Here is a 20,482-nt window from a genome sequence, read left to right as displayed (position 1 = left end):
TGCAATCAACCTTTTAAGTTTAATATTTTGTCACCTCAAACCCAATCAAATGATGTAATCGCCATGAGGGAGTTCAATTCAGTGTGCTCTTTTCGACTATACCTCCATAGATCGCCCCTAACGTAATTTGTATATGCATGAAATTTCTGAAGTCCATTGACAATATTAAAAGACCATCATGTAACGACAACATTGCTTGCAGCAAACTGGTAGCAGAAATTAACACAAGTAGTCAAAATACTTGTTTGAAAAATCGTGACTTGTTAGGTTTCCTGGAAATGTATATTGCCAAAGTGCATGCCTTAAGCAGTATCGTCTGATTAAATTTTCCAATTTAACACGGTTACTAGGACGTAGTGACATGACAGAAACGTACGTTGCTTTTCCTGAATATATGTATACATTATATAACATGTTATATATATATATATATATATATATATATGTATATATATATGTATATATATATATATATATATATATATATATATATATATATATATATATATATATATATATACAGGTTTTGAAAATTTGAACCAAATTATATGCTATAGACCCTACAGAACTGTTTCGTGAGGTGCGTAGTCCTCACTCATCAGGGGTAGAATGGAATATAGTATCTGCGTTACCATACCGTTAAATTCTATAATTCTAATGTTCCTAACAGGAAATATCTACCTAGTAACATAGCGTATTTGCATAGTTAATTGTTCTGCAATAATGATTTATGTCTATGCCTACACGACGACACAAGTTCATTCCGTTTATTTAGAGTGCAACGATGAGGTTGACAAATTATAATATACTTTTCAGTTATGCAGAGATTACATCTCTGACTGGAGCTGTTGTACGGTCGCGCGCGTGCGATAATTTTCCATGTGATGTCGTAATCAATTTCTTTATCCTTAAGAAACCATACATACTTACTTAGTGCTGTTGAGTTTCTTAACAAATTGTTGCGGAATGAAGCTGTGTGGTTCCTGTACCGTGTCTTGAACTCGTTTTCAGTAAGTCCGACATACGTTTCGCGGATATTGGTGTCTTTACGCTGAACTGTTGCCTGGTATACCACGCTCTTTTGTAAACATTTCCCGTCCAGGGGACATGTGTCCTTCACGCGACAGTTACATAACTTAGTATTCTCGTTTTTACAGCCGTTCTGGGTAGACAGTTGTGTTTTATTGTGGTTGTCGATGAGACGTTTAGTATTAGTTACACAACTGTAACTAATTTTAATTGTATTACGATTGAAGATTTTCCTGAGGTTGTTCCCTTGTGGAAAGCACTTGTCTACCAGGGCAAGAAATGTTTTACCAATATTAGTGGAGACACTCTTGCTAAAGGGTGGGTTATACCATAAAATATAGGAATTTAGAATAGTGACACGTGTAGAAATCGAACCCATGTCCCTGAATATTAGCCAAAATGCTCTAAACAGCTGATGAGTTAACGTGTCAGGATGTAGATTCCGGGTGTCTTCCTGGTGTGTACCTTTCTATTCTTCAAGCCAACTCATTAACCTTTAGCCTTTCAACCTAAGGATCTAATGTTTGTATGAAAATGTATGATTATCAATCAATAACCTAAGATTTAAAAAAATCACCGGCATCAAAATAGTTTTATTTCCCCAACTGTTTTAGATGTAACACATACTGAGTGATACATATTCATTAATTCCAAACTAGTGCTTGCATGCAGTGTTATCTGCACTGTACTTTCATGAGCCGAACGACTACACACAAGATTTGACAACACTGGAACTCACGTGGTATGGGGTCTGTTATTCTTTATATGGCTTTTATCTGAAAAGGCAAATTTCCATAAAAATCATAAAAAAATATACACCGCCATCACGCGATTTCATTTTGGAGAGAACGAAGGCGTCCTCATTTGCATGTAATTTACATGCAGGTATAATAATATGATAATGTAACATGATTCAAGGTATACAATGTTATGAGAAAGTCATATCTTAGACAAAACAGTTTAAAAAATGAAAATCGGTCCAGTTGCAGCTGAAGCAAACTCTAAATTGCTATGCTCATTTTGATAAACACTAATACCATTCACATATATAGTTCTTATTAATAATATCATACATATTGATTTATTAAACTTAATCACTACTTATTGATGTACCAGTTATCCTAATTATAAGTGTACTATTTTCTTCCTTCCTTGGTATATATATGAAAAATAAATTAAAGCTGTCACTTTACTAAAAGAGAATTTAAACTTGAATGTGGTTGAATATAGTATAGCTCGTATACGATGCGGTACGATTACTGCCATCATCTCCACTCACGAAAAAGGAAAGTCATTATTCAAACACATAGAAAGCTATGCGACCTCCGACTGCGTTTATATAAACGTGATGCCGTTATCGCGTCCCCACATGAGTTTAGTTTCAGACTGTGCCGGAGAGGTGGAGTTCGGTTTACTTAGCAATTGTCTAAAGGAACTAACAAATTGTAACTGCCTGTCAATTTGTGATGGATTACTACTGACATGCATTGTTTACCCTTCGCACTGTCGGGGTAGCACATATTTATGTGTGAGAATAAGGGCATTCCCTATATGTGAGTGGAGATGACTGTGTTCATATAAACGTGATGCCGTTATCGCGTCCCCACATGAGTTTAGTTTCAGACTGTGCTGGAGAGGTGGAGTTCGGTTTACTTAGCAATTGTCTAAAGCAACTAACAAATTGTAACTGCCTGTCAATTTGTGATGGATTACTACTGACATGCATTGTTTACCCTTCGCACTGTCGGGGTAGCACATATTTATGTGTGAGAATAAGGGCATTCCCTATATGTGAGTGGAGATGATGAGACATAAAGAGTATTCCAACTATACTTTACGTAAAAGTTCTAAAATTAGCACAACTCGAAAAAAGTAGATTTTTCAAACTAAGATAGTATACGGAAATATCAACCGTTGTGGGCGCTCAACAGTTGTGTTCACAAACATTCTTTTGTGCTTTCCTCTAAACGAGAATTGTTTTTTTTCTATTATTAAAAAACATGCCTAATGGCTTGCCTTGAGAAAAAAGGGAGTTGGTATTTGTACTTGCAAAAAAGTCTAAGTAGGGAAAGTAATATATATATATATACATGTATATGTGTGTTTGTGGGGGGGGGGGGGATGCGATATCAACATGCTGTCTGTCGAATAGCACATAATTTATTCTAAAACGAATTAATATTACCTGATGAATTCGTGGAGCATGAGGCATTACTTCTAAAAAGTTACGAGCTATATGCGATACTCAATAGCCAGTTTTGACAATACAAGTTGTGCTAGATTATTTGTATTTGCACGTAGTCACGTGATAGTTTGTGTTCACTCTGTTCGTTAAACTTCAATTCCTGCACTTCATCCAAGTTAAGTTTACAGGACAATAACAATTTTCAAAAAAAATAAATTAGTATTGACTGGCAAACACGGTCTTGGTCTATGATGATCTAAATATGCTAATACCCTTTTATCATCGACAGGACAACTTTAATGATTGTCAGTGTGACGTGGTGAAGTGTGCACATGTGATAATGAGAGAATGGACAACACACTGGTAGCACGTCTCGAAGTGAAACAGTAATTGAAATAGGCTGACGAATAACAGCAGCCGAGGTTAAAGTTCACGAGATTTAATTTCCTGTTGGCGTAATGTAAAGATGTTCACTGTTGTACATTCTGTCACGTCCGTCACACATGAACGGTGGTCACTGTCAGTTGAATATTTGCTCCCAAACGAAGCTGAGGCAAAGAATACGCATGCGCGTGCTGTTCCAATTCCCTAATATCACAACCTAGGACACAGTTTGTTATACACGTCATCGCTTAGGTTGGCCTGTGTCCAATTTAAACGTACAATATGGCTGACAAACAACACATTTGAGGGGCTGACGTCATCAAGTTCCAAGCCATCGCAGTGGGACAGTCGTGCTCAGCTTCTTTGAGATTTGGACTATCGATCTTTCTTGGATACTTTCTTTCAGGTAACTAAGTGGCGATTTTAACCATACACATTTCCCATTCACTGTCTTTGGTTTAATATAACATTTTTTTCTGAGACAAGAACCTTCTAAGACGAGACGTACTTTCCTTTCCCAAAATCTCGGTGTCTTTCCATACGAATATCGTGCACTATTCATCAGGTCAGTGAACTAACTAATGATGTCGGAAAAACAAGCCATAAAGTTTGTATTATTTCGCCAATTACGTTCATTCCAGTTACTCCCTGACCAACTGCGTTTACTACACGCAACTCACACGTATATATTTTGATTCTTAGTATTCATGAATTTTGCAATTTTTGTAACTACATAACGCATTGGACGCCATTGTCTCGAATGCAAAACATCCTTAGGAGAGGGTAGACGTTTGATAATATGCAAGGAATGTCTGCCAAGGACCTCCGCAACCCTGCTTATTTTGGATACAGAAATGGTGGTGTATCCTTAAGACAAACATCTCACTCATAACAGTGTCATAACAGAGATCTTGTTTGAGGTTTGACGTGAGTTAAAGGGAAGACGTACATTTCTGTTCCTTATAATCCATAATAACCAAGAGGTACAGTTTTTATTTAGCCTGAAACAGGTCTTGGGTAAACATTATTGACCTACAGTAACCCCATACAACTAAGCAGATGTTATGTAAGTTATACAAGGATTTCTGGTATTTACCTAGTTTATTATCCCATCTGTACGTACAATAACAAACCGTTCACATATATTTCATTTCGATAAAACATGATTATTGAGTTGCTAAACACGAACTTGGTCTATTGTGATTAATATTGGCTAATACCCCTTTCATCAACATGACAACTTTAATGTCAGTGTGGGAAAGTATGTACATGTGGTAATGAGAGAATGGACAACACACTGGTAGCACGTCTCAAAGTGAAACAGTAATTGAAATAGCCTGATGAATAACAGCAGCCGAGGTTAAAGTTCAACGAGATTTAATTTCCTGTTGGCGCCTAGTACAGACACCAAAGACAATTTTAATACATTCTTTGAAAAACTCTCGGGCTCCCCTATATTGTCCGTTTCCCTGGGTTATACATATGCATGCTAGCAATACCATTTTAATATGATGGTTCCCCATGCATCCCAGTCACTTCAAGCCACTCAACACACAGATTACGTATACTTTTTCAATAAACCATGAGCTCTCTAACTTCGTCACTTCGTCCATTGAAACTGAATCAGAGTAAGGACTCTCCCCGTTTAAAATACTCCCTTCCCTACCAACGTTTTCGATTCAATATATCCCTTGCACTAGCACTTGGTAACTTCTGCCAATAACCAATACATTGTTGACATTTAAATGCAAACAATCTTTAATTGAAATAAGCCCATTAGCTGGTTTTCTAAATGACGATTCTCCTAGTCGTTGATGCAAAGTGTAAATTGACTTGATATCCGTGCGTAAGTAATCATGAAGTATGTATGTATGTATGTATGTATGTATGTATGTATGTATGTATGCACCATTCACTTGTTTGTCAACATGATGCTCCAACAAATAAAACAATCAAAAACAAGAGAAAGGTTTGTGAGAGAAATGCTTCAAGAGACATAGTTACTAGTAGTTAAAATAATCAGGGATTGATTTTCAGTAGTTTTCAATATTCTGATCATCGTTTCGAAACGTACGCATTCTGGTAGTCATTAGTCCTGTGCCCATATCCAACCACCACATTGAAGCTGGAATATCTGCATGCATTCTGTAAAGTTAAAATCTTTGGTAAATCTTAATAATTCTGCATAGAAACAACAATTTGTTTAATGTCCGTCGTAACTGTGTAATTTTTCGAGCCATGAAAGGCATGTGTATGTAAATGAATTAGACTTCTTCGCTTGAATACATTAATATGCATGTAAAGTTCCTCATTTCAACGTATTTACACTTCTGTACGACACAATAACCACAATAGGAATCTTGTCTATCTTCCATTTCAGTTTCGAGACTGTATGACGTCACGGATTTCATTTGAAGAAATCTATCAGTGTACAGAGAACCAAGTTAAATTGAACGATCACCATGGCGACACAAAGAACATCTATTAAGTTACCATCTACTACATTTTCTCTTCTAATTCTCATCACGTGTCTCTATCATATATACGCTATCGAATGGCTGTAAGTCGTCTTGCTCTATTCCAAATTTGGTTGAATTATCAATGGATACATTTGATATCTATGTTCATAAAAAAAATGTTAGAATTGTAAACTTTCATCATTTATGTGTGCCGTAGCATAGAAAAAGAGTATCAAAAAAGATCAAATGTACCAGAATTAAATGATTTTAGTTAAGTCAAGTGATAAAATGCAGCAGTGTTTATAGTAAGATATCGTGGGGGGGGGGATGTGCCCTTTCTGGTTAATTGGCTTCAATTGTATTACTGTAATGAGATAGGATATCTACTCCTTTAGAAAGATCTGACGCAATTTGTTAGTACAATAAATAAATAAATATCTGTGAGTATGCACTTGATTAAAATAGATTTAACTACTTTTATAAACCCTCAACTCCACAATAACAAACAAACCAAAACACACACACACACACACACACACAAACATTGTTCTAATGTCCACCATGCATGGTATAAAACTGATTATCGTTGCATGATGATTTTATGTTTTTTGTCAGTGCGTTGGCCAATCACAGGCCAGAAATTGATTGGAAATCAACCACCTCATGTAAAATGGCTCCAGGAATTGTATCAAAACAAGCCAAACAATTGTGTAAACGAAATCTCGACGCCATGCCAAGTATTGTGAAAGCTGCGAAGTTGACGATAAAGACATGTCAAGAACAGTTTTCAGATCGAAGATGGAACTGTTCTAGTCTAATGCCGGCCCCAGGACTAAAGTCAGAGCTGGCAAAAGGTAATACACGATACATCAGTCATAAATTGAAATGGAAACACCACTCCAGGAAATACAGACTGGTCTTGAGGCGTCATTTCATTTTACATCAATGACAATTAATTTCGATGAATATTCATAACAGCTGTTTTTTACCGAAGGGAATATCCACTTAGGACACATAAATATTTATTGTACAACAATGAATATATTGTTTCTGCTGACTGTATTATATATATATATATATATATATATATATATATATATATATATATATATATATATATATATATATATATATATATATATATACTAATTCAGTGTAAGAGGTAAGTCATAAACTGAAGGAAAAGCGCTCAATACTGAGAAGTAGAGCTGTATTACACAAAATACACAAGTTATGGTACGGAGCCGTTACTCAGAGTTTCACGCTTGAATGCAATCTTCGGACGACACTGTCACTGTCGTCCGAAGATCGCATTCAAACGTTAAACTCTGAGTAACGGCTCCGTACCATAACTTGTGTATTTTGTGTATATGATATATATATATATATATATATATATATATATATATATATATATATATATATATATATATATATATATATATATATATATATATATATATATGTGTGTGTGTGGGGGGGGGGGATACTGAAATCACAGTATTAGTCCACAAAACCCCTGCCAAAAGGAGTGCTTCTCCTGCCAACATACAGTACTGTTACCAGTAATTTATTGCTACTATGAAATATGGCAATATGAATATATAGAAGAGTATTGATTTTCTATTCAAGGAGAATTTTGTGATCATAATATTTCAGAGACAAGGGAGGGAGCGTACGTCCAAGCACTGTCAGCAGCAGCAATTGCCTTCTCAATTGCCTACGAGTGTCATTTAGGTTCCATAGCCAGTTGTGGTTGTGACAGGATATCTCAGCAAAAGAAACCCTTTGATGATGCCATGGGTGTCGTTGATTGGGGCACTTGCGGTGATTTTATACAGTTTGGAATGGACTTCAGTTCCCGCTTCACAGATTCAAAGCAGAAGAACTACATGAACGAGCATAATAGCAGGGTTGGACGTTTGGTAAGTGTTTTTATCAAACCATACAGCAATGCATTCTTTATCGATCCACTTGAAAGACCTTGCCCCTCAACTCATATATTAGGCATTGTTATGATGCGCGGCATTGTAAACATTCGACATGTAATGGCCATATTCTAAATTCCAAAAACCCACCAAAAGCCAAGCAAATACATATTTACTCAGCGTTGTGAAAGTGTTTATCAAATTGGTTTTATTACGTCCCTGGGGGAGGTTATGTTAAATATGATTTTGTTTGTTTGTTTGTTTGTTTGTTTGTTTGTTTGTTTGTTTGTTTGTCTGTCTGTATTTATTTATCTATTTATTTATTTATTTATGTATTTATTTATTTATTTATTTATTTATTTATGTATGTATGTATGTATGTATGTCTGTCTGTCTGTCTGTCTGTCTCTGTGTGTGTGTTTGTGTGTCTGTCTGTCTGTCTGTCTGTCTGTATGTCTGCCTGTGGACACAATATACAAATAACGATAGCATTGATTCTAATAAAACATGCTACACATCTATCATATGCTGAATGCAAAAACTGATTAGTAAGCATCTAATCAATATTAATTAGTAATTCACAAAATTGATGGGCTTTTTTTAGTAATTAGGCTATATCTTTAGAATGCACACTTCAGATACAATATGATTGTTATATACGTTGGTCGTATGAAAATGCATCATAAAATTTGTTTATAGCTTAATGAGTAATGTGCATAATTAATTATTCCAACTGATTAAGTCATATCTAATCATATCGAGTAATTTGAATAATTACTAATCATTAATAATTAAGCTTTACCTTGAGAATGTACACTTCAAATTCCATATAATTTGGCAAATATGTCCACCCTAACAAAGCACATATATCCTATAAAGCCTGTTGACAACGTTTTTTTTATTATAGATTTAATGATTATTGGCACAATTAATGATTTTCGGTAATTAGGTTACATCTTCAGAATGCAAGCTTCAAATTTTGTATATTTTGTTACATCATAAATCAAACATATCAAAGCAAGTTTGTTGATGTAGCATTTAGTTTTAATGTGAAAATTCCTTGATGATTTTTCGATAATTAGCCAATATATTTAGTTTGCAAGGTCAAATTTAATTTAATTTAAATTTCATATAATTTTCCAGTTAAAAGCATATCATGTGTGATAGCTAGGACACAAATGTATGGTTTTGCCCTTATGCTAGGCATTCTGTTTAAATCTGGTGATTTTCTTCAATGTTCAGGCATTCGAATCAAGTTCACAGTTATATTGTAGATGTCATGGTTTCAAAGGCTGCACCTTTAAGACCTGTTGGAAGACATTACCTCGTATGGAAGATATTGCGCTGAAATTGACAGACAAATATATGGAGGCATTTGAAGTTGTTGTACAACACACCGAAAATGGAACCACATTGGTACCAAGTGATCCAAACATAACAGAATTCACAAAGAACGACTTGATCTACCTTCAACCATCTCCCGATTACTGTGAGCCGGATCCTGGAGCTGGTTTACCTGGAACAGTTGGCAGGTAAGCCGATCATTGACCTTTCGGCTTTATTATAAATCAATAAAACACTCACGAAATATAGCCTAGCTTGAAACGCATTAAGACTTAAGGCATTTATACCTTTCCTGAGACCACAGATATAGTACCTATAACACATACACGGTGAAGGAATATTGCCCTGTTGTCTGTCTATTTTTAATTTATAAAAAAGTTCATAGAGATAATGTCCAAAAAGAAAATAGAGCGAAATGGAGGGAAAATTACCGATGTATGACGAGCCATTTATTCCATAATAAAAAACTAGTCCCTTTGAGGCTCTTATTTGGATTCAAGGGTTTCTTGGAAAGAAATTGCGATTTTCCTTATTATAATTGAATAAAAACACCCCACCCCCACCCCACCCCATCGAATCGGTAGGCAATCAAGTAATAATACTCATAAGTGACAATTTTTAGGATGTTTTTCTTTCTCGTTCAACCCCAGGCTTTGTAATCGAACAACGATTGGTAACCACATGCAATACAATTGGTGCGATTATATGTGCTGCGGACGAGGATACAGGAGTGAAGTGAGGAAGATTGTAGAAGAACGTCACTGTCGCTATCTTTGGTGTTGTGACGTCAAATGTGAAAAATACGAAAGAGCAGTCGAAGTTAATATTTGCAAATAAAAAAAAGTGTTTATGATGGGAAAAATCGTATTTCCCAAAAGAATATATTAGTAAAAGAATACACATTCAAATTCAGCTGACGCTTATTCGTCTATATCGACAATATTATCCATTAGTAAATTAATCAATATTTTTGAGGAATTTTTTCGTCTAACAATTATTTTACCTGTCACCTTAATAGTGCTAATTTTTTCTCACATCTTGAATACAGAGTAGAGCTCTGTAAATGCTGAGGGTGGGGACTTTTGGGACATTGGTAGAATTGTGGATGTCTTCCATGAACAAGGGAAGAGATGACAGCACCAGTCTAGCAGCTTTGCTATAATTTACTTGTGAAAATTAGATTTCACATCTATTTCACGTATACTGATTTGTAGAACTCTGACATAATGAAATACACTCTATACTGAAATCTCTTGTATCCAAACAGGCATAAAAAGAGGTTAGATCATATGGCATAGTAGAGATGGATCTGAACCGAAAGGGAGAAGCTGTTTAGTTTGTTTCTTCCCTACTATTATTTTAAGACCGTTCCAGACATGTTTTGCATTACAGATATAAACTTTTCTTCCACCTTGGATTTGTAGTTACTTCTAGCGATACTGGCCTATCTTCTGAACTCTTTCTCTTTTCCTAATTAATCGCTAGATGTCGTCATTCTATATTTGTTATGTGTAAATGTCTACAACATACATTACCTATTTTTGATAAGATATCCGATTGGATTTTAAAAGATAGTTGTACCTTATTCGTCTTGGTTGGCAAGTTCAATGTTGCTTCATTAGGTGACGCTTTAATATTATAGTATATTGTAATCATACGCTGACTGGTTTGTTTCAATACTAGGCCTTTCCAGAATTTGCCATGGTGGTGCTCTACTTCCTGTTTTATGTACCTTGTGGGTATACATGGTAGAGGTTACTTGCTTAATCATATATCACTGCTGCTTTCAATATGATAAAAACATCCCTGATTTACACTTCTACTGAATATCAAGGAACAAAGCTTTTAAGAAATGGTACTATGAGGTGATGATACACCCCAATTGGAGCAATTGTAAGGAAACTTCCGTAAAACGACCGATCTGTGATCATGTGATCAGTATGATTTCAGTATTGGTTTGTAGTAGCAGAACAGAAAAGGTTAATAAAATACGAGCTCGACCGGGAATTAAACCCGGGACCTCTCGCACCCAAAGCGAGAATCATGCCCCTAGACCAACGAGCCGGTGTGGGTCAGACAAATCTCGCCATTACTATAATATTATACCATTCATTCAGGTAGAAATGGAACCATAAAAACATTTATGATAAAGAGACTCTGAGAGTATTTACAGTAACGATGTGATGAGGGACAAATAGAATCCAAATACTAGGCAAAACTGCATAAAGCAATAGTGAATTATATAATTTTTTGTGATGAGAATAGGGCACCGCCATCGTTTGACAATAAAGAGGACAAATAACACAGTAACGTTTGGAACACAATGACAAACAACATAGAATTTACACAGTGTCTTCTCTCTGAGTAATACAATTTCGAATACAAAAATAGACAAAAAGAAAACATGAAAGTTGATTTCTCTTATTAAAAGACAGACCAAATAGCTTGCATAGTGAAAACAATGAGTTGGCATTTCTGGTTGCAAAAAGTATCTACGGAGAGAAGGTATATATACAAGGGATGTAACATAAACAAACATTTGACGACAATCAATTTGGAAGTCGCAAGGGTCACTCCACCACACACTACCTTGTTCGACTACTTAATAACATATTTGAGTATTCTGCTAAAGCCAAGAACCTTCCGCTTCTAACCCCACTGCAACTAGCTGGACATTAACTTCAGTCAACTTATGTACTCAAAATACTCGGTTTAAAAATAGCAAACAATCTAAAATGGGACATTTATATCAGAGACATTAGTAAAAGAGCAAGTGGTCGATTATTCATGTTAAGTACCCTGAGGGGGTTTGGTTTAAAAACCAAACACCTTATTACAATTTATATTGGCTACATTAGACGACTTTTAGAACTTACTTTACAACACTGGACTTTACAACAGCACAATTTACTTGAACGTGTACAGAAAAGAGCATGCAGAATAATCTTAGCCAACGACTACATTTCATACCAACAAGCTCTACAGTCATGCAATTTTCCTAGAGCTTAAACAAAGGCGCGGTATCATATGTTTGGAATCTGCTAAATCCTTAAATATATCTAAAGACTTTCACAACTGGCTTCCAAATCAAAGAAGAAAGGAAAATGGGCGAGATTTGCGTACTTCACATAGGTTGTCAGTTCCAAAGGTATGCTAAAAGTGCAATCCCATACATGATCAAATTATGGAATGAGGATCAGAGCAATGAAATTGGATTTAATTGGTTTTAAATTTACCACTAAGTCCTTTTGTAAAGTATTTTAAACTGTCTTGTGTGTGTTACACTAGGTATTGCAAAGAACACTTTTTGATGTTGTTGTCGCCAATTGTAAGTTTTATTAATATTTTAGTAGTAGTTAGTGAGTCGATGTTTTAATTTATGTGACAATCTCGTGACCTTGCACTTTGATGCGTTGAAATGTCTTTGATGTACACATAATATGGTATGTGGTTGAAATATCAATAGAGATATTACACTGCAAAAGTGGTGACTGTCAGTTGAATATTTACTCTTAAAGGGGACTTAAAGCAAGTTCAGTCAAGGAATACACACGCGTGTTTTGTTCCAATTCTCTATTATCACAACCAGAGACACTATCGTTACGCAACCACTTTGAGTATGTCCTATTTAAACGTACAAGTGGTGGCTCAAAATCAAAACGTTTGAGAGGACGACGTCATCAAGTTCCTACCAATCGCAGTGGGACAGTCGTGCGCAGCTTCGTTGACAATCTGTCCTACTTGGATACTTTCATTCCCGGATTTAATCACGAAGACCTATCAGGTAATTATGTGGCAATCTTAACCATATACGTTTTCCCTCCACTGTCTATTTGTTAAACATAACATTGTTTTTTTCGCGACAAGAACTTTTTTCGAAAAGACAGTGTTTTTTCCCAGGAAAAGATCTCGTTCCATTCATCCGAATCCGCGGGCAATATTCAGCAGGTCAGTGAACTAACTAATGATGTAGGAAAAACAAGCTACAAAGCTTGTATTATTTCGCCAATTACGTTCATTCCAGTTACTCTCACACCAACTTTGGTTATTACACGTAACTTACACGTATATATTTTGATCCTTAATGTTCATGAATTTCCAATTTTTGTAACTACATAACGCATTGGACGCCGTTGTCTCGAATGCAAAGACGTTTGCTAATATGCAAGGAATGTCTGCCAAGGACCTCCACAACCCTGCTTATTTTGTGTACAACAATGGTGGTGTATCCTAATAAGACAAACAACTTATTCATAACAGTGTCATAACAGAGATCTTGTGTGAGGTTTGACGTAATTTAAAGGGAAGAAGACGTACATTTCTGTTCCTTATAATCCATAATAACCAAGTGGTACTTTTAGTTTAGCCTTGAAACAGGCCTTAGGTAAACATTATTGACCTACAGTAACCCGATACAGCTAAGCAGATGTTATGTAAGTTATACAAGGATTTCTGGTATTTACCTAGTTTATTATCCCTTCTGTACGTACAATAACAAACCGTTCACATATATTTAATTTCGATAAGCAATGAGTATTAAGTTGCTAAACACGAACTTGGTCTATTGAGATTAATATTGGTTAATACCCCTTTTTTTCATCAACATGACAACTTTAATGTCAGTGTGGGAAAGTGTGTACATGTGGTAATGAGATAAAGAACAACACACTGGTACCATGTCTCAGAGTGACACAGTAATTGAAATAGGCTGACGAATATCAGCAGCCGGGGTTAAAGTTCAATGAGATTTAATTTCCTGTTGGCATCAAGTAAAGATGTCTACTTTGATACATTCTTTGAAAACCTCTCGAGCTCCCCTATATTGTCCGTTTCCCTGGGTTATACATATGCATGCTATCAATACCCTTTTAATATGATGGTTCCCCATGCATCCCAGTCACTTCAAGCCACTCAACACACAGATTACATATACTTATACTCTTTCAATGAACCATGTGCTCTCTAACTTCGTCACTTCGTCCATTGAAACTGAATCAGAGTAAGGACTCTCCCCGTTTAAAATACTCCCTTCCCTACCAACGTTTTCGATTCAATATAGCCCTTGCACTTGGTAACTTCTGCCAATAACCAATAAATTGTGAATATTTAAATGCAAACAATCTTTAATTGAAATAAGCCCATTAGCTGGTTTTCTAAATGACGATTCTCCTAGTCGTTGATGAAAAGTGTAAATTGACTTGTTATCCGTGTGTAAGTAATCATGAAGTATGTATGTATGTATGTATGTATGTATGTCTGTCTGTCTGTCTGTCTGTCTGTCTGTCTGTCTGTCTGTATGTATGTATGTATGTATGTATGAACGAACCATTCACTTGTTTGTCAACATGATGCTCCAACAAATAAAACAATCGAAACCAAGAAAACGATTTGTGAGAGAAATGCTTCAAGGGGCATAGTTACTAGTAGTTAAAATAATCAGGGATTGATTTTCAGCAGTTCTCATCGTTTCGAAACGTACGCATTCTGGCACATCTGGTAGTCAATAGTCCTGTGCCCATATCCGACCACCACATTGAAGTTGGTATATATGCATCCATTCTGTAAAGTTAAAATCTTTGGTAAATCTTAATAATTCTGCATAGAAACAAGAATTTCTTTAATGTCCTTCGTTACTGGGTAATTTTTCGAACCATGAAGGGCATGTGTTTGTAAATGAATTAGATTTCTTCACTTGAATACATTAATATGCATCAAGGTCATGTAAAATTCCTCATTTCAACTTATTTACACTTCTTTACGACAGAGTAACCACAATAGAAATCTCGTCTATCTTCTATTTCAGTTTCGAGAGTGTATGACGTCACGGATTTCATTTGAAGAAATCTATCAGTGTACAGACAACCAAGTTGAATTGAACGATCACCATGGCGACACAAAGAACATCTATTAAGTTACCATCTACTACATTGTCTCTTCTAATTCTCATCACGTGTCTCTATCATATATATGCTATGGAATGGCTGTAAGTTGTTTTGGTCTATTCCAAATTTGGTTGAATTATCAATGGATACATTTGATATCTATATTCATAAGAAAAATGACGGAATTCATCATTTATGTGTGCGGTAGTAAAGAAAAGGGTATTAAAAAGATAAATGTACCAGAATTAATTGATTTTTGTTAAGTCAAGTGAAAAAATGCAGCTGTGTTTATAGTAAGATATCGTGGGGCGATGTGCCCTTACTGGTTAATTGGCGTCAGTAATTGTATTACTGTAATGAGATAGGATATCTACTCCTTAATAGAATGATCTGACGCAATCTGTTAGTACAATAATTAAATTAATATCTGCGTGTATACATTTGAATGAAATAGATTTAACTACTTTTACAAACCCCCGACTACCCAATAACAAACAAACAAACAAACCAAAAACAAAACACACACACATTGTTCGAATGTCCACCATGCTTGGTCTAAAACCGATTATAATTGCATGATTTTATGTTAACCTTTCAGTGCGTTGGCCAATCACAGGCCAGAAATTGAGTGGAAATCAAAAACCTCATGTAAAATGGCTCCAGGAATTGTATCAAAGCAAGCCAAGAAAGTGTGTAAACGAAATCTCGACGCCATGCCAAGTATTGTGAAAGCTGCAAAGTTGACGATAAAGACATGCCAAGAACAGTTTTCAGGTAGAAGATGGAACTGTTCTAGTCTAATGACGGCCCCAGGACTAAAGTCAGATCTGGCAAAAGGTAATACACGATACATTAGTCATAAATTGAAATGTGGAAACACCACTCAGGAAATATAGACTAGTTTTGAGGCGTCATTTCATGATTTTACATCAATGACAATTAATTTCGATGAATAATTATAACAGCTGAAATCACGGTCATGGTAGAAGGCGACAAAATCCCTGCCAAAAGGAATGCTTCCCCTGCTAATATACAGTGCTTTTACCAGTAATTTATTGCTGCTATGAAATATGGCAAAATGTATACATAGAATAATATTGATTTTCTATTCAAGGAGAACTTTGTGATCATAATATTTCAGTGACAAGGGAGGGAGCGTACGTCCAAGCACTGTCAGCAGCAGCAATTGCCTTCTCAATTGCCCGCGAGTGTCATTTAGGTTCCATAGCCAGTTGTGGTTGTGACAGGATATCTCAGCAAAACAAAACCTTTGATGATTCCATGGGTGTCGTTGATTGGGGCACTTGCGGTGATTTTATACAATTTGGAATGGACTTCAGTTCCCGCTTTACAGATTCAAAGCAGAAGAATAACATGAACGAGCATAATAGCAGGGTTGGACGTTTGGTAAGTGTTTTTTACCGTCACATCAAACCATACAGCTGCAAGACTTAGTCCTCACAACACACATAATAGGCATTGTTATGATGCGCGGCATTGTCAACATTCTACATGTAATAGCCATATTCTAAATTCTAAAAACCCACCAAAAGCTAGGCAAATACATATTTACAAATTGGTTTTATTACGTCCCTGAGGGAGGTTATGTTATGATTGTGTTTGTTTGTTTGTTTGTTTGTTTGTTTGTTTGTTTGTTTGTTTGTTTGTTTGTCTGTGTGTCTGTGTCTGTCTGTCTGTCTGTCTGTCTGTCTGTCTGTCTGTTTGTCTGTTTGTCTGTCAGTGTATGGGTGTGTCTGCCTGTGGACACGATATACCAATAACGATAGCATTGATTCTAATAAAATATGATACACATCTATCATATGCTGAATACAAAAACTGATTAGATTTTAGTAAGCAACTAATGAACATTAATTATTCCACAAAATTGATGTTTTTTTAGTAATTAGGCTATATCTTAAGAATGCACACTTCAGATTCAATATAAATGATACATACGTTGGTTGTATGAAAGCGCATCATAAAACTTGTGTATGTAGCTTATAGCTTAATGAGAAATGTTGATAATTAATAATTCCAACTGATTAAGTCATATTTAAAGACTGCGCATTCAAATTCAGCAAAAATGGTACAATCATCAACCATAATAAACACACATGTCGTATAAAGACTGTAGACATAATATTAAGTTTTAACATGAAATTTTCATAATTAATTAAAACTTTTGTAACTAGGCGATATCTTTAGAATAGGAGCTTCAAATTTCGTATAATTTGGTACATATATCAAACATAACATTTCGCTCATTATCTATGAAGAATTTTGACCTAGTTTCTGATCATTAGTAATTAAGCTTCACCTTAAGAATGTACACTTCAAATTCCATATAATTTGGCAAATACATCCACCCTAACAAAGTACACATATCCTATATATATATTTGTAAATAATATAGTTTTAATGATTATTTGCATAATTAATGATTTTCGGTAATTAGGCTACATCTTCAGCTTCAAATTTTATATATATTGGTACATCATGAATCGAACATATCAGTCTTCAAGGTCAGATTTCATTTAATTTAAATTTCATATAATTTTCCAGTTAAAGGTATGTCATGTATGATAGCTATATGTTTAACTTTGCCATTTCAATGATATGTATAGGAACAAAAATATATTGTGTTGCCCTTATGCTAGGCATTCTGTTTAAATCTGTTGATTTTCTTCAATGTTCAGGCATTCGAATCAAGTTCACAGTTATATTGTAGATGTCATGGTTTCAAAGGCTGCACCTTGAAGACTTGTTGGAAAACATTACCTCGTATGGAAGATATTGCGACGAAATTGACAGGCAAATATATGGCGGCGTTTAAAGTTGTAGAACAACGCACCGAAAATGGAACCACACTGGTACCAAGGGATCTAAACGTAAAGTTTACAAAGAACGATTTGATCTACCTTCAATCATCTCCCGATTACTGTAAGCCGGATCCTAAAGCTGGTTTACCTGGAACAGTAGGCAGGTAAGCCGACCCATGATCTTTCAATCAACGAAACGCTCACGAAATATATCCTAGCTTGAAGTGCAATGCGACCGCAATCATTAACAAGACTACAAAATACCTATAACGCGTAAAGGAATGAAGACAATGGATCCATATTGCCCCTGTTGTCTGTCTGTCTGTCTGTCTGTCTGCCTGTCTGTCTGTCTGGCTGGTTGGCTGGCTGTCTGTAATTTATAAACAGCTGATAGTGTTAATTTTCAAAAGCAAAACAAAGCAAAAAAGAGAAAATCACCGATGTATGCCATCTTAATGCAAAATTATACCCTTAGAGGCTCTGATTCGGATTCCAGGGTTTCTTGGAATAAATTTGGGATTTCCGTTATTTTATTGATTAACACACACACACATACACACACACACACACACACACACACACACACACACACACACACACACACACACACACACACACACACACACACACACACACACACACACACACACACACACACACACACACACACACACACACACACACACACACACGACTCAAACAACATAGACACGTACTTGTAAACAAGATAACTTGATTATCGAACTCCGATTAATGCGTACTTTTCCAGTGGACTGGCTGGACCACAAAAGAGAGAGAGAGAGAGAGAGAGAGAGAGAGAGAGAGAGAGAGAGAGAGAGAGAGAGAGAGAGAGAGAGAGAGAGAGAGAGAGAGAGAGAGAGAGAGAGAGGGGGGGGGGAGGGGGGAGGGAGGGAGGGAGGGAGGGAGGGAGGGAGGGAGGGAGAGAGAGAGAGAGAGAGAGAGAGAGAGGGAGGGAGGGAGGGAGGGAGGGAGAGAGAGAGAGAGAGAGGATGTAATCGTGAATAAAGTGATTCTTGATTTCTATGTCAAGATTAGATTTTGATTCACAACGCAACTGTTGGTGTGCGATGTCTCTCTCTGCTTATAGGTACGTACGTGTTGTGTACCTGTGTGGCGAATTCCTAACCTAGGCAAGCTCGTTACGTCCAGGTACCTACAACAATACTACTTAGATACAAGAACATAAAAGTAACAACCCTAGAACGTAACAATTATATTCATAAGTGACATTTTTGGGATGTTTTTCTTTCTTGTTCAACCTCAGGTTTTGTAACCGAAGAATGAATATTGACCATATGCCATACAATTTGTGCGAATATATGTGTTGCGGACGAGGATACAGGACTGAGGTGATGGAGGTTGTAGAGGAATGCTACTGTCGGTATCATTGGTGTTGTAACGTCACATGTGACACATGCACAAGAGCAGTCGAAGTTAACATTTGCAAATAAGAAATTAGGAAAATGGTGTTGCAAAATTCATACGTTAACGAATATTTTTTCACTTTCAACTGAGCAGACAATTTTGTAAACAATATTATGCGCCAGGTAAAACGATTTTATACAGTATTTTGAGGAAGATTTTCAGCTAAAAATATTGTAGCATTAACGGTAATGCTAGATATACCCCTTTTTGAATAGGAAGAGGAAGGAGTTGTAATCTAATGGATATGAACGGGTTTGACAGGACAATATATTACATGCTAAGGTTTTAGAAAAAGCATGGATCTTCCAGGAATTAAACACCGTACCTCTCACACCCAAAGCGAAAACCAATTTGTTGTTCTTGTATTAAAGACAGTCCCAATGGCTTGCCGTGTGAAAAGCTAGGAACACACCGCTAGACCATCAAGTCGCCACTGTAGACTTGATCTGGTCTCAAGAAAATGTGTCAGATCACTCACATTACTGTTTCTAAATTACACTAGCCATTGAGTACACCAAACTCGTACTTTTCACCATATTTCCAAAAGAAGTAAAGAAATGAAAACAATTACATGTAGTAGTGAGACAACGATAGACTGCTCAAGCTCCTCCGGGTTTTTTCATTCTTTAGCTATTACTAACTGAACTATACGGTTTTAAACGATAACTGTACCTTATTCTAAGTCTCGGTTGACAAATTCAGCATTGGTTCATCATGTGACGGTTCAATATCATATAGTACATTGTAGTCATTTGCCGACTAGTTTATTACAATAGGCCTTTCTAAAATTTGAGAAAGGCGCTGTTGGAAGCAGTAACGTAGATACAAAGATTTTGTAGTGAGGGTGATAGCAATATTGTAATAAGTTTGAAATGACAAAAGCTTTGACCTCCGAAATCATGCAAAATTAGTTATATTAAAATTATCATGATGAATATTCAGAATCGTGTTTCATGCACTAATTATTTTTAATATGCATAGTGGTCAATTTTAAAATCATACA

At 35.9% G+C, this 20,482-nt stretch overlaps 1 protein-coding gene across 1 annotated transcript; it reads left to right on the top strand.

Annotated features, from left to right (window-relative positions):
* The first annotated feature begins 3,861 nt into the window (after positions 1-3,861).
* Positions 3,862-20,401, top strand: LOC144451277 (uncharacterized). Its single transcript, XM_078142080.1, has 11 exons — positions 3,862-4,004; positions 5,979-6,158; positions 6,673-6,911; positions 7,717-7,982; positions 9,228-9,517; positions 9,980-10,148; positions 10,378-10,388; positions 15,810-16,048; positions 16,326-16,618; positions 17,911-18,197; positions 19,319-20,401. Exons 2-11 carry the CDS (start codon positions 6,061-6,063, stop codon positions 19,503-19,505), a joined length of 2,079 nt encoding a protein of 692 aa, XP_077998206.1. The 5' UTR covers positions 3,862-4,004; positions 5,979-6,060; the 3' UTR covers positions 19,506-20,401.
* The last annotated feature ends 81 nt before the right edge of the window (positions 20,402-20,482 follow it).

This window comes from Glandiceps talaboti, chromosome 21 (genome assembly GCF_964340395.1).
Source record: "Glandiceps talaboti chromosome 21, keGlaTala1.1, whole genome shotgun sequence".
Classification (NCBI taxonomy): Eukaryota; Metazoa; Hemichordata; class Enteropneusta; family Spengelidae; genus Glandiceps; species Glandiceps talaboti.
Note: the sequence above shows the minus strand (reverse complement) of the source record. Positions and strands in the feature narration are given on the sequence as shown.

What these genes read in the sequence shown, in the direction of transcription:
- LOC144451277 (XM_078142080.1), top strand. Translation starts at nt 6,061, where the DNA reads ATGGCGACACAAAGAACATCTATTAAGTTACCATCTACTACATTTTCT. An exon ending in AAAGTCAGAGCTGGCAAAAG is followed by an intron (nt 6,912 to 7,716) that starts GTAATACACGAT and finishes ATAATATTTCAG; the next exon opens with AGACAAGGGAGGGAGCGTAC. An exon ending in ATAGCAGGGTTGGACGTTTG is followed by an intron (nt 16,619 to 17,910) that starts GTAAGTGTTTTT and finishes TTCAATGTTCAG; the next exon opens with GCATTCGAATCAAGTTCACA.